The sequence below is a fragment of the Eschrichtius robustus genome, chromosome 16 (genome assembly GCF_028021215.1).
Source record: "Eschrichtius robustus isolate mEscRob2 chromosome 16, mEscRob2.pri, whole genome shotgun sequence".
Classification (NCBI taxonomy): Eukaryota; Metazoa; Chordata; class Mammalia; order Artiodactyla; family Eschrichtiidae; genus Eschrichtius; species Eschrichtius robustus.
This window is the reverse complement of record NC_090839.1, coordinates 92898074-92911626: the sequence shown is the minus strand read 5'-3', so window position 1 is coordinate 92911626 and position 13553 is coordinate 92898074. Positions and strand designations below refer to the sequence as shown.

The window sequence follows — 13553 nt, the reverse complement described above, 5'->3', positions numbered from 1 at the left end:
CGGGGCCCACAGGAGAGAGGTTATCACAAGGGTGTTGGGGGGGGTCACATCAGGAACTTCGGTTTACTGGTGACTCTGCGGGCTGTCACCTAGGGCACGCACTCGAGGGAGGGCTCCTGTCAGTTCAAGGCCCTGCAGGCAGAGGGCCACACAGAACAGATGCCAAGGCAGTGATCATGTACTCCGTGAGTGGCCTGTCGGCACGTCTGGCTTGCAGCCCCCTCTAGCGCCTGTTCCAGGAACCTGTAAGCAAGAAAGAGAAACCCATCCCAGGGACCCATCCCATGGCTGTTCCTCCAGTGCTGGAGTCCCCAGTCAGCCCGCCTCCTTTCCAGCTCAGAGCCTTTCCCCATTGTCTGCTGAACTAGCTGCAAGGCATTTAGTTGTACTTCGTGGGGAGTAGCCGGGAAAGTGAGTCTGCAGCACCTTCTGAGGCAGGAAGTCCACCACCCCCATGTAAGTGCTTACTCGCTCATCTCAGCCAGAGCACGGCCTTTGCAACGGCCTCACGTGGCGACTGCCTGGCTCCCTGCTAACCTGTTCTGCAACAGCCAAAGCAGTTTTCTGAAAACACAAACCTTACGTGAAACTCTCCCACCTTAAATCCCCCCTTGCATCCCCCACTGGGACCCAGTGGAGCCACTCAGAGGACCCTGCTCCCCCTGGGCCCCTGGGCTCTGGCCACAGGGCACTTTTCTTCATCTCCCGGAACAGTGTCAGGCCCCCTCCCCGTATTTGTTCCTGGGGCTGCCCAAACAAGTACCATAAACCTGGTGGCTTAAACAACACAAATTTATCTCCCCACTGTTCTGGAATCCAGAAGTCCAAGATCATGGTGTCAGAGGCTGCTTCCCCCGAGAGCCGTTGAGGGAGTGAGTCTGTTCCAGGCCGCTCTCCTGAGCTTGCAGATGGCCATCCATGTTCACATCGTTCTCCCTGTGTGCTTGTCTGTCTCCAGTTTCCCCTTTCTACAAGGACACAGTCATATGGATTAGGGCCCATCCTAATGACCCCTTCTTAACTTGATGAGTCTGAATGGCCCTATTGCTAAGTAAGGTCATGTTTTGAGGTCCTGGGGGGGTCAGGACTCCACTACGTGAACTTTGGGGGGCACAACTGAGCAGTCCCACTCCCACCATAGGCCTTTGCCCATGCTGTCCCCTCCCTCTGCAACGCTTTCACGCCCCCTTCACCTAGTTAACTCTTACTTACCCCCTATATTACGCTGGGGCTGTCACCTCCTCCAGGAAGCCTTCCAGTCTACGCCAAGTTCCTTGGCCTTCATCCCTCAGGACCACGGTAACTGCACGCTGATTAACATGTCACCCACTAGACCAAGACCCGAGCCAGAGAGACCAGGTGCCCTCTCCACGTCACCGTATCCGACGGAACTGGTCCGACCCGGGCATGCAGGAGAGGTGAAGGTCACAGTAGCCACCTGAGGACACGAAAGGGCACGACCACCACGCCTCACTGAACACAAGTCCGCAGCGGCCATCATATCGGGCTCCAGACCTGCCCAGGACCCCCGGCCTGGCCCGCGTCCCCTCAGCCCTCCGACTCCCCGCCCCGGCCCCGCCCCCCGGCCGTGTCCTGTCAGTGTTCCGAACTGCCAATAAAGTTACTCTCGGAGCCGACCGGAAAACGCGCCGTAATCCGCGCCGCGACCGTCGTAAAAGCGCCGGTCTCCCCTGGTGACTAGCAACGCGGGGAAGATGGCGGCGCTGGTGCCGACCGAGGCCGCGGCGTCCCCGGACCCGGCGGGAGCCGCCGAGACGGCCGAGGCGGCGGAGCTAAGCCGCGTACTGAGCCGCCTGCTGCCCGGTCTGGAGGCCGACAGCAAGCTGGGCCGGCGGCGCGCGCTGGAGGCGCTGCAGCGCGCCCTGGAGGCGGCGCGGCCCGAGGCGCCCGACGGCGACCCCGCCGCCGCAGCCGCCGCCTTCCAGGGCCCGTGGGCGCGCCTGCTGCTGCCGCGCCTGCTGCGCTGCCTGGCCGACCCGGCCGAGCGCTGCCGCGCGCTGGCCGTGCACCTGCTGGACTTGGGCCTGCGGCGAGCCGCGCGGCCCCGTGACGCCCTCCCGCGCCTGCTGCCCGCTCTCGCCGCGCGCCTGGCCGGCCCCGAGCCCGCGCGCCGCCCGCCGCCCGAGGCCTGCGAGGAGCTGCGCCTGGCGCTCGTGCAGCTGCTCCACCTGGCCGTGCGCCTGAGCGGCGCTGCGCTCGCGCCCCACCTGGACGACGCGGTGCGCGTGCTGCGCTGCACGCTGCTTGACCCCTTCGCCGCCGTGCGCCGAGAGAGCTGCGAGTGCGCCGCGGGCCTGGCGCGCGCCACGCCAGGTGCCCGCCCTTGTCTCCTCCCACGTCGCCCCCTCCCCAAGCCCGCCCCGGTTCGCGCCCTGCTGCACCCGCAGCCCGGAGCGCAGTGCCTGCCCGCAGTGGATGCTCGCTGGTTGCCGAGTGAAGCATCTCCCCGTCTCAGCGCCGTCCCCTCTGTCCCCCACCCCGCAGTTCTGCGCGCGGGGTCTCTCCTCTGGCTCCCCGCACAATGGGCAGTAGTGGACCAGAGCTTGCCTTGATCTGAGGACCCGAGCGCTGAAAGAACTCGCCCGAAGTATCACTGAAATAGCGACCTTACAGAAGGGTCTCAAGCAGCGGCACAACTGCTCAACCAGAGGGTTCGCTTGGCTGTCACGAACCACCCCTGGTCGTGACTTCCTGTGAGGCCTTTAGGAAGTGGGGTGGCTTTGCCTGAGGCGGTACTGATCCAGCTTCCTGCGGTCGTGCTGGGTGTCTGGCTGCAGGCTCATCCAGAGGTGGGGACGCGCAGTGTCTCCCCACTCAGCGTACTCTGGAGTGCCTGTCACAGCCATCTGCAGCTTCAGGTTCTCCCCTTACAGCTCTGTGTTCAGCTGAGATGGGTCCAGCCCCAGCCTTTTCCCTTTGGTCCTCCCAAGCCTCTGGGTCGGAGAGGTGTTGTTTGGGTCACACGCCCAACTCTGCGCCTCTCCTGGTGCTGTGGGTACAAAGCTGTGTGTGGCCAGCCCAAGGGAGCCGGGCCAGGGTTGACACTCCCAGGCTCCCCTGGTGACTGATGGTTTCCCCGTCCCACAGACCACTTCCACATGCAGTCGGAGTCCTTGATCGTCCCCCTGATGCAGTCCATCTCCCACCAGCACTGGAAGGTGCGGGTGGCCGTCATCGAGGCCACGGGCACGGTGATCCAGTTTGGCAGCGGGAAGTCAGTGGACGACGTCCTTCCTCACTTTGCTCAGCGGCTCTTTGATGACGTCCCCCAGGTAACCAGAGTTTCTCCTCCAAGCAGTCCCTTTTCTCCACCAGAAGTGTGCCAGTGTGTTATTTGTCACTCACTCACTTTTGTCTTTTTTTAAAGACACTATATGTGACGTTAAATGTCCTTCCATCATTCGCAGTCACAGGTGTTCCTATTTCACGTCTTTGAGAAGCTGGAGGAGAGCTGAGTTGTCTTAATATACTTGTTATTCTTAATTCTAAGGAATGGGGAAGAGGACTGCTTCCTTTTAGGAAGAAACTCTAAAGTGAGTATTTCCACGGTTTGCGGAAGCATCTGTAACATCCTCCTCCATCAAGGTGATTTAATTGAAAAGCCGCAGAGGTTGGCGAACGAGGCCTGGGAGGAGGATGGAGCCAGGGTTGGTGTGTTGGGGTAATTCCTTCCATTGGCTTTGGGGCCTGAGGAGAGACAGACAGACAAGACAGGAGGCAGGTGGAGGTGAGAGAACTGGCTCTTTTGTTGGCAGAAGCCAGCTCAGAGGGCGTGTCGTGGATCTGAGGCCGTGGGGAGCAGAGTGAAGGCTGTGAGGGCAGGCTCTCTCCCAAAGGGTGGATGGGGTGAAGGGCTCCGGTCCCTTGGGGCGGGAGGAGCAGTGGTTGCCGGTGGGGGACTTGCAGGGTGGTTGGCACGTGGCCCCTGTGGCCCCGACAGCAGAATTGCCAGCCTCCTCGTGTCCTGTCCATCCATACATTAAATATCATCTCATTCCTTCCCGCGGAAGTCCTCCACGTCCGAGGCTTGGGGCTGGTGTAAGGTACGCAGGGCCCCCAGCTGGAGCTGGCCTCCCGCTCCCGGCCTGGGTCTGGCCCCAGGCTGCTCGCAGCAACCCACCCTGCCTCCAACCACAGGTTCTTGATTTGTTTCTTTCTTCTTTTTTTTTTTTATTGGCATATAGTTGATTTACAACGTTGTGTTAATTTCTGTTGTGCAGCAAAGTGATTCAGTTAGACATATATGGATGTTGTCTTTTAGACTCTTTTCCATTATGGTTTATCATAGGATGTTGAATATAGTTCCTTGTGCTCTACAGTAGGACCTTGTTGTTTACCCATCCTATATGTACTAGTTTGCATCTGCTAATCCCAAACTCCCACTCCATCCCTCTCCCACCCTCCTCCCCCTTGGCAACCACAAGTGTGTTCTCTATGTCTATGAGTCTATTTCTGTTTCATAGATAGGCTTATTGTGTCATATTTTAGATTCCACATATAAGTGATATCATATGGTATTTGTCTTTCTCTGACTTACTTCACTTAGTATGACAATCTCTTGGTCCATCTATGTCGCTGCAAGTGGCATTATTTCATTCTTTTTTATGGCTGAGTAGTATTCCACTGTATATATATACCACATCTTCTTTATCCATTCATCTGTCCATGGACATTTAGGTTGTTTCCACGTCTTGGCTATAGTGAATAGTGCTGCTGTGAACATAGGGAAGCATGTATCTTTTCGAATTATGGCTTTCTCTGGATATATGCCCAGGAGTGGGATTGCTGGATCATATGTTAGCTAAAGCTTTAGTTTTTTGAGGAACCTCCATACTGTTTTCCACAGTGGCTGCACCAACTTACATTCCCACCAACAGTGTAGGAGGGTTCCCTTTTCTCCACACTCTCCAGCATTGGTTATTTGTAGACTTTTTAATGGCCATTCTGACCTGTGTGAGGTGATACCTCATTGTAGTTTTGATTTGCATTTCTCGAATAATTACCAATGTTGAGCATCTTTTCATGTGCCTGTTGACCATCTGTATGTCTTCTTTAGAGAAATGTCTATTTGGGTCTTCTGCCCATTTTTCGATTGGGTTGTTCGGTTTTTTGTTGTTGAGTTGTATGAGCTTTTTGTATATTTTGGGAATTAATCTCTCAGTCACATCATTTGCAAATATTTTCTCCCAGTCCATAGGTCATCTTTTCATTTTGTTTATGGTTTCCATGGCTGTACAAAAGATTGTGAGTTTGATTAGGTCCCATTTGTTTATTTTTGCTTTTATTTCTATTGCTTTGGAGACTGACCCTTGGTATGATTTATGTCAGAGAATGTTTTGCTTATGTTCTTTTCTAGGAGTTTTATGGTGTCATGTCTTATGTTTAAGTTTTTAAGCCATTTTGAGTTTATTTTTGTGTATGGTGAGAGGGTGTGTTCTAACTTCATTGATTTACATGCACCTGTCCAACTGTCCCAACACCACTTGCTGAAGAGACCGTCTTTTCCCCGTTGTGTATTCTTGCCTCCTTTGTCAAAGATTAATTGTCCATAGTTGTGTGGGTTAATTTCTGGGCTCTCTAGTCCATTGATCCATATGTTTGTTTTTGTGCCAATACCATAATGTTTTTTTTTTAATAAATTTATTTATTTTTGGCTGCGTTGGGTCTTCATTGCTGCACACTGGCTTTCTCTAGTTGCGGCGAGCGAGAGCTGCTGTTTGTTGCAGTGCACGGACTTCTCATTGCGGTGGCTTCTTGTGGCGCATGAGCTTAGTTGCTCTGCGGCATGTGGGATCTTCCCAGACCAGGGCTCAAACCCGTGTCCCCTGCATTGGCAGGCAGATTCTTAACCACTGCACCACCAGGGAAGCCCCTACCATGCTCTTTTGATTACTGTAGCTTTTTAGTATTGTCTGAAGTCTGGGAGGGTTATGCCTTCTGCTTTGTTCTTTTTCCTCAGGTTTGCCTTGGCAATTCTGGATCTTTTATGATTCCATGTAAATTTTAGGGTTATTTGTTCTCGCTCTATGAAAAATGTCATGGGTAATTTGATAGGTATCACATTAAATCTGTAGATTTCTTTATTTATGTTTTATAGCTTTCAGCACATAAGTCTTTTACCTCCTTGGTCAGGTTTATGCCTAAGTATTTTAATTTTTTGGTTGCAATTTTTAAAAGTTTTTTTGTTTTAATTTCCTTATGATGTTTCATTGTTAGTGTAAAGAAATGCAACCAATTTCTGTATGTTAATCTTGTATCCTACTTTGCTGAATTTGTTCATCAGTTCTAGTAGTTTTTGTGTGGAGTCTTTATGGTTTTCTAAATATAGTATCATGTCATCTGCATGTAGTGAGAATTTTACCTCTTCTCTTCCAACTTGGATACCTTTTATTCTTTTTTCTTATCTGATTGCTATGGCTAGGACTTCCAATATATGTTGAATAGAAGTGGTGAGAGTGGGCATCCCTGTCTTGTTCCAGATTTTAGGAAGAAGACTTTCAGCTTTTCACCATTGAGTATTGTGTTGGCTGTGGTTTTGTCACAAATAGCCTTTATTATGTTGAGATATGTTACTTCTATACCCACTTTGGTAAGAGTTTTTGTCATGAATGGATGTTGAATTTTATCAAATGCTTTTTCTGCATCTATTGAGATGATCATGTGGTTTTTGTCTTTTGCTGATGTGGTGTTTCACATTGATTGATTTGCGTATGTTGAACCATCCTTGTGACCCTGGGATGAGTCCAACTTGGCCGTGGTGTATGATCTTTTTTATGTGTTCTCGGATTGGGTTTGCTAATATTTGGTTGAGAATTTTTGCATCTATATTCATCGAAGATTTTGGCCTATAATTTTCTTTTTTGGTGGTGTCTTTGTCTGTTTTTGGTATCAGGGTGATGGTGGCTTCATAGAATGTCTTTGGGAGTGTTCCCTCCTTTTCAGTCTTTTGGAAGAGTTTGAGGAGGATAGGTATACGTTCTTTGTATGCTTGGTAGAATTCCTCAGTGAAGCCATCCAGTCCTGGATTTTTGTTTGCAGGGAATTTTTGTTTTGTTTTTGTTTGTTTGTTTTTTGCCACACCATGCAGCTTGTGGGATCTTAGTTCCCCAACAAGGGACTGAACCTGGGCCCTGGCAGTGAAAGCGCCAAGTCCTAACCACTGGACCGCCAGGGAATTCCCTGCAGGGAGCTTTTTTATTACAGATTCTACTTAACTTCTAGTAATCGGTCTGTTTAAGTTTTCTATTTCTTGTTGTTTCAATTTTGGTGAGCTGTATGTTTCTAGAAACTTGTCCATTTCTTCTAGGTTGTCAAATTTGTTGACATATAATTGTGCATAGTATTCTCTTATGGTCTTTTGTATTTCTGCAGTATCGGTTGTTATTTTTCCTTTTTCATTTCTCATTTTATTTATTTGGGACCTCTCTCTTTTCTTCTTGGTGAGCCTAGCCAGAGGTTTGATGATTTCCTTTTATATTATGCTTGTGTTCTCTTCTTTTTGGGTTTTGTGAATCTGTTGTATGTTTTTGATTTGTGGTTACCCTGTTTTTCAAGTATGTTAACCCATAATCATATCTGCTTGCTTTAGACTGATAGTCATTATGGGCTCAAACACATTCTGAAAGAAAAAAAAAAATCTACATTTTCTTACTCTTCTCCCCCACATTTTATGGTTTTGATGTCCTCTTTTACACCTTCATGTTTATCCTATTGTTATTCATTGTGGTTATTGTTGCTGTCACAAAAATTTTTTTCATTTTTTTTTAACCTGTATACTGGTTTATTTAAGTGGTTTACTTTCCAATTGTGATTTTTCTCTTTCCTATAGCTTCTTGCTTCTTTTCTATTTAGAGAAGACTGTTCCATATTTCTTTTAGGATAGGTTTAGTATTGCTGTATTCTTCTAGTTTCTGCTTGTCTGAGAAATTCTTTTTCTCTCCTTCTATTCTAAATGGTAATCTTGCTGGGTAGAGTATCCTAGGTTGCAGATTTTTCCCTTTCAGGACTTTGAATATATCTTGCCACTCCTTTCTGGCCTGCAACATTTCTGTAGAGAAATCAGCTGATCATCTTATGGGGGCTCCCTTATAATTAACTTGTTATTTTGATTTGTTTCATTTTTTAAAACAGCTTTATCAAGACATAATTTACATACCGTGCAATTCCCTCACTTAAAGTGTTCAGTGTTTTTGATATATTACATCATTAATTTTAAAAATTTTCGTAAAATGTTTATAACAAAATTTGCCATTTTAGCCATTTTTAAGTGCACAATTCAGTGGCATTAAGTACATTCACAGTGTTGTGCAACCATCACCACCATCCAAAACTTTTTTTATCATCGTGAACAGAAACTCTGTGACCACTAAGCAATTACTTCCCGTCCCCCCCACCCCCCTGATGACCTCTAATCTTTCTGTCTCTCTGGATTTGACAATTCTAGCTGTTCCATGTAAGTGGAATCAGGATGGGGTCTGTTGTGACTGGCCTCTCTCACTCAGCATCATGTTGGTGAGGTCCATCCATCTGTGGCAGGTGTCAGTGCTTTGCTCCTTTTAAGGCTGAATAACATCCACCGTGTGGACAGACCACGTTGTGTTCCTCCATTCATCCGTCCACGGACTCTTGGGTTGTTTCCGCCTTTTAGCTGTTGTGACTAGAGGTGCTGAGGACGGTGGTGTGCAGGGATCCGTTTGAGTCCTGCTTCACTTCTTTCGGGTGAACACTCAGTGGAATTGCTGTGTCCGTCCTACAGTAACACATGTGTAGCTTGTTGAAGTCACCAAAGTGTTTTCCACGTGGCTGCACTGCCTTGCATTCCTACCAGCAATGTACAAGGGATCCAGTTCCTCTGCATCCGTGAGTTGGCATCTCCCTGTGGTTTTGACTTGCATATTCCTGGGGATTAGTGACTAGTGATGTTGAGCACCTTTCTCTGTGCTGGTCACAGTTACTTTATACAGTGAAACATTGAACGTGCACGAGTCAGGACAGTTTTGCTAGTGTGTGTGCGGACAGCCAGAATGGCTCCAGGTGCCTGTTCTATTTCACAGGAAGACCAGAGGCTCTGATCACTTACCCAGGAGGTGATGAGAGGCCTGTCCCTCCCTACTTTCTCAGCAGGGGACCCAGAGGGATGGCCTTGCTTCTCCCTCGGGAGCCTGGTCACTTGAGGTCTGCAGGATATGTCCAAGGAGGTGGGAAGGGGTGGTGTCCCGGTGCAGCAGGGCTGTCACAGCTTCCTCCAGGCCCAGAAAGGCCCCGCCCCCCTGAGTGCACCATCCAGGTGAGAGCACCCAGCTCAGGTTAAGTCACTGCCCATAAACAGGCACATGCCCTCGGTTGCCCCGGGGTTGCCCTGACCGTCGGGAGCTCCCTCTGCACATTGCTCATCTCTGATTGTAGATGTTTCATCTAGAAGACGGAATTCTGTGTGCTTTGTGTAGTTGGGATAAAACACTGACCCTGTTGTTGAGGCTCCAAGGATGTGACCGTATAGGCGTTTGCCCGGGAGCCTGGCTGGGAACAGCCCCACCTGCCCTGCTGCTGGCGCCCCGCAGGCGATCGGCTCAGGCCCTTGGGCACTTGTGCGCGCCTGCCCTGGGCCAGAACCCTGGTGGAAAGGGAGAGGGAGCAGGTCTGGTTGGCCCCCAGCCCCTCACTGGTGCTCAGGAATGACAGAGGGGGCCACGGGGAGGGGGCAGACGGAAGGGGAGGGGAGGGGCGGATGAAAGCATGAACCTCACCTCCCAGGTGAGTTCCAGTGACGTAGAGGAGAACCTGAAGCCGAGGCAAGGGGGCTGTTCCTCGCCCAGTGCTGGCTACTTCGGGGGCCCGCGGGGTGTGATGTAACCCGAGCCCCCATGGGTGGGATCCTGCCCGACTGAACTGGAACGGGCATCAGAATCCTTGGGTCCAATCAGAACATGATAAAAACGGAGGCCTGTTGCTGCTCCCTGGGTCACACGCGACACGAAGCTCACCTCTTCCCTGCGGTGGCTGAGGTGGGTAGAGGCATGCACGCCACCTTCTCGGACGTAGGCGGCCAGTGCCCAGCCCAGCCGGGAGGTTCCCACACAGGAGGCCGCAAACATGCCACAGGGCTGAGGCGGGGCTGCGGGACCTGCTGCGGCCAGTGGAGGGTCCGGCCTGAGCCCGGAGGACAGGGGTCGCAGCAGCGAGACCTAGGGTCCCAGCGTTTCGTTCCAGGCCCGAGACGTGGATGGCAGAGCTGCCAGAGCACCTGAGCCGGCTCTGGGGCCCCTCTGTGACCGCACGGTGGGCCCAGGGCTCCGCGGTGCCCACGCACGTGAAGGCCGCTCACCGCCTTCTGCCTGCAGGTACGCCAGGCGGTGACGCGTGTGGCCGGGGCCTGGCTGCTGAGCCTGCGGGACCGCTGCTCGTTCTTCCACAAGCTCCTCCCGCTCCTGCTGAGCAGCCTCGACGACGAGATCCCCGAGATCGCGTAAGTGGCGATGTGGCGGACGCGCCGAGGTCCCGCCCCAGACCCGCCGTGCCGCGTGCCTCCCTCCCGCTCTGCCTCACCAGGCGCTGGCTTTTCCTAAGTTGTTGTTTACAGCGGTGGTTGTTTCCTTTGGTCCAGAGTCTTGCAGGAGCCACCGTGTCCCCGCATCCTGCGTGCTGGGAGGCCATGGGGCTTTGACAGTACAGTTTTGCATCTTTAGCACTTTGCTTGGGTTAGTGATGGAGGCACAGCAGACTCGCTGGTGAGTTCCCTCGGGCAGAGATCCGGCCGCCCCCCGGAGGGCGCCCCCCGACCTGGGTCTGTGTTGTGCGGCAGGTGCGGGGCGGCCGGCCTCTGGGAGCAGGTTGGGCTGCGCTGGCAGATGGAGAACGAGGAGGAGCTCAAGGACAAGCTGGACTTCGCTGGCCCGCCCCCTGCACACCACCCCTCGCCAGGTGAGCGCGGCCAGCCCAGGCCAGCGGTGGGGCAGGGCGAGTCCCTCGCGGTCCTGGGCAGGCCTCCCTGGGTACGTGCGGGCGCAGCCAGCCGAGGAGCGCGAGGCTGATGGGGAGATGTTGGACATGGGTGGTGCTTTGTCATCTCACAAAGCTTTTCTGTGAGCTTCGCCTGAAGAAGCAAACACACAGGTAGCCGGTGAGATGCAGTCCTTGTGTTTTGGGTGACGCTACCCCCAGAACAGAGGCTCCCGTTGCTGGACCTCCCGTCCTGCCCCTCGTCGTGGTCCTCTGCCAGACTGTGAGCGCCCGCGGGTGCCTGTGTGTGCACGGGCACACCGTGATTTCCCTTAGCTCTTGAGTCAGATCCGGGCTGCGTTTCCAAGGAAGCCCCCTGCCCGCCGGGCTGCGGCCCTCCTCCTTGCCCCTCAACCCCACACGTGTCTAGTTTCTTCTGCTCTGGAAACGCTTTCTGTCTGGGAACGAAGTCCCTTCCACTGAACTTGATCGGACGCCTGTATCGCTGCAGTCTGTCTGCAGGTGTCTTCTTACAGTGGAGCGATGGTGGAGTGCCGCTGGCAGGGACAGAGCCTGGTAAACATGCACCAGGTCAGACGGGCAGCACCATGGGAGGGACCGGGCCCGGGGCCCGCAGGCCCCTCCAGCCCTGGTCAGGTGAAGTCAGGCTCGGACGGCCGCCCTGGAGGGGACGCCTTGCACGAAGGGCAGCATGAAGACAGCTGCTCACGCCTCGTGTGTACCCGCTGCTGTTCACTGTGAGACCCAGAAGGCGGCTCCTCGCCCACACCTGGGAGGCCTGTGCTTTTTGTTTTTTTGGTCCACATGTTTATTCATGCAGCTTCACCTCCCACGCCGCACAACTGCTATAAGGGGCAATCACGCATGTTTTGGAAAAGGTACAAAAATTAGTTGCCAGCAGGGTTTTTTCTGATTTAGTAAAGTTTGAGAATGCACCATCTTTTAAATTATCATGTCTGCCGTATCAAGTACAGGAAAGGAGGCTTCAGAGCCATCTTCAGAGTGAGGCCTGCATCTCTGGAAATGCCTCTCAGGCTGTTTGCCCGCCTGTCAGTGGACCACTCCCCAGACGGTCCTAACCTGTCCCCTCATCCCACAAACTTTCCACAAGGGACATGTCATCAGGAAGAAAAGGGCATTTATTGTTTTGTTTTTTGTTTTTTACAGAATTATAACAAGCTCACTTAAACAGCCAACAGAATCTGAAACATTTAGAACTAATTCTCTCATATACCATAAAAAGAGAAAAGTAACAGGAACAAAACTTCAAAGTGAGGCCTCATGGTACAAGCTGTTCTTTTTACTAAAACACGCTTTAAACTTTGACATGTCACTGTCTCATTTCTATCTCTAGAGTTGTTTTGAGTCTTTAAGGTCAGAATCTTGTAATCAAAATCCTCGAAGGCTTTTTTATAGAAATTGAGAAACTTATCCTGAAATTCACAAGGAAACGTAAAGGACCTAGCACAGCCAAAACTTTGAAGATGAAGACCCAGGTTGAAAGATGAGTACTTCTGGTTTCAAGACATAAAAACACAGTAATCAAGATGGTGAGGTTATGAACATAAAAACAGGCCGACATGGACTTCCCTGGTGGCGCAGTGGTTAAGAATCTGCCTGCCAATGCAGGGGACACGGGTTCGATCCCTGGTCCAGGAAGATCCCACATGCCGCGGAGCAGCTAAGCCCGCGAGCCACAGCTACTGAGCCCATGTGCCACAACTACTGAATCCCACACGCTTAGAGCCCGTGCTGCACGGCAAGAGAAGCCACTGCAATGAGAAGTCCACGCACCGCAACGAAGAGTAGCCCCCACTGGCCACAACTAGAGAAAGCCTGCGCGCAGCAACGAAGACCCAATACAGCCAAAAATAAATCAAAAACGTAAAAAATCAGACCGACAGACCAGTGGAACAGAGCAGAGTCCAGAAACAGACACAGGCCTGTGGACTCTGAATTTTGGCAAGTTGCAAAGACAATTCAGGGGAGAAAAGACGTCTCAGCAACGGTGCTGGAATCACTGGATGTGCAAAAAAAAGTGGGCTTGGAGCCAACCCTCCTGATAAACGAAAATTAACCCCAAATGCCACGTGGATCTAAGGGTATGACCTAAATACACTCCACAAGAGAATGACTGATAAATTGCTTTTCATCAAAATGAAAACTTCTGCTCTTTGAAAGACATTAGGAGGATGAAACGACAAGGCACAGACTGAGATGTTTGCAAATTGTTTACATAAGGACTTGGGTCCAGAACACAGAGAGGACTCTCAAACTCAATATCGAGAACACAATCCAGTTTTTTTAGTGGCAAAACACGTTTGAAAAGACACTCCACTGAAGACACACAGATGTCAGACACGCCCATGAAACAGTGCTCCAGGTCATTGCTCACGAGGAGGATGCGCACTGAAGCCACAAGGAGATGCCCCCTCCCTGCCTGGAAGCTTGACCTAAGACTGCCCACGCCAGGTGTGGTGCAGACGTGCAGGAGCTTCAGGTCTCGTGCATGGCTGGGGAGGGCAGACAGCAGGGCAGCAGCGTTGGAAAACCGCTCGGCCGTCTCTTAAACA

The 13553-nt window shown here is 51.8% G+C and overlaps 1 protein-coding gene and 1 long non-coding RNA gene across 2 annotated transcripts in view; one reads left to right on the top strand and one right to left on the bottom strand.

Moving 5' to 3' along the window:
* Positions 1 to 755: 755 nt before the first annotated feature.
* On the bottom strand, positions 756 to 2285 carry LOC137749894 (uncharacterized). Its single transcript, XR_011070314.1, has 3 exons — positions 2229 to 2285; positions 1213 to 1438; positions 756 to 968 (listed from the first exon to the last, which is right to left on the bottom strand). It is a non-coding gene; the product is annotated as an uncharacterized lncRNA (long non-coding RNA).
* Positions 1706 to 13553, top strand: part of DNAAF5 (dynein axonemal assembly factor 5) — a 34436-nt gene continuing 22588 nt past the window's right edge. The window contains exons 1-4 of the mRNA XM_068524163.1: positions 1706 to 2334; positions 3109 to 3293; positions 10362 to 10486; positions 10823 to 10941. Coding sequence (XP_068380264.1) covers positions 1716 to 2334; positions 3109 to 3293; positions 10362 to 10486; positions 10823 to 10941 — 1048 coding nt within the window. The 5' untranslated portion in view covers positions 1706 to 1715. The remainder of the gene's footprint in view (positions 2335 to 3108; positions 3294 to 10361; positions 10487 to 10822; positions 10942 to 13553) is intronic.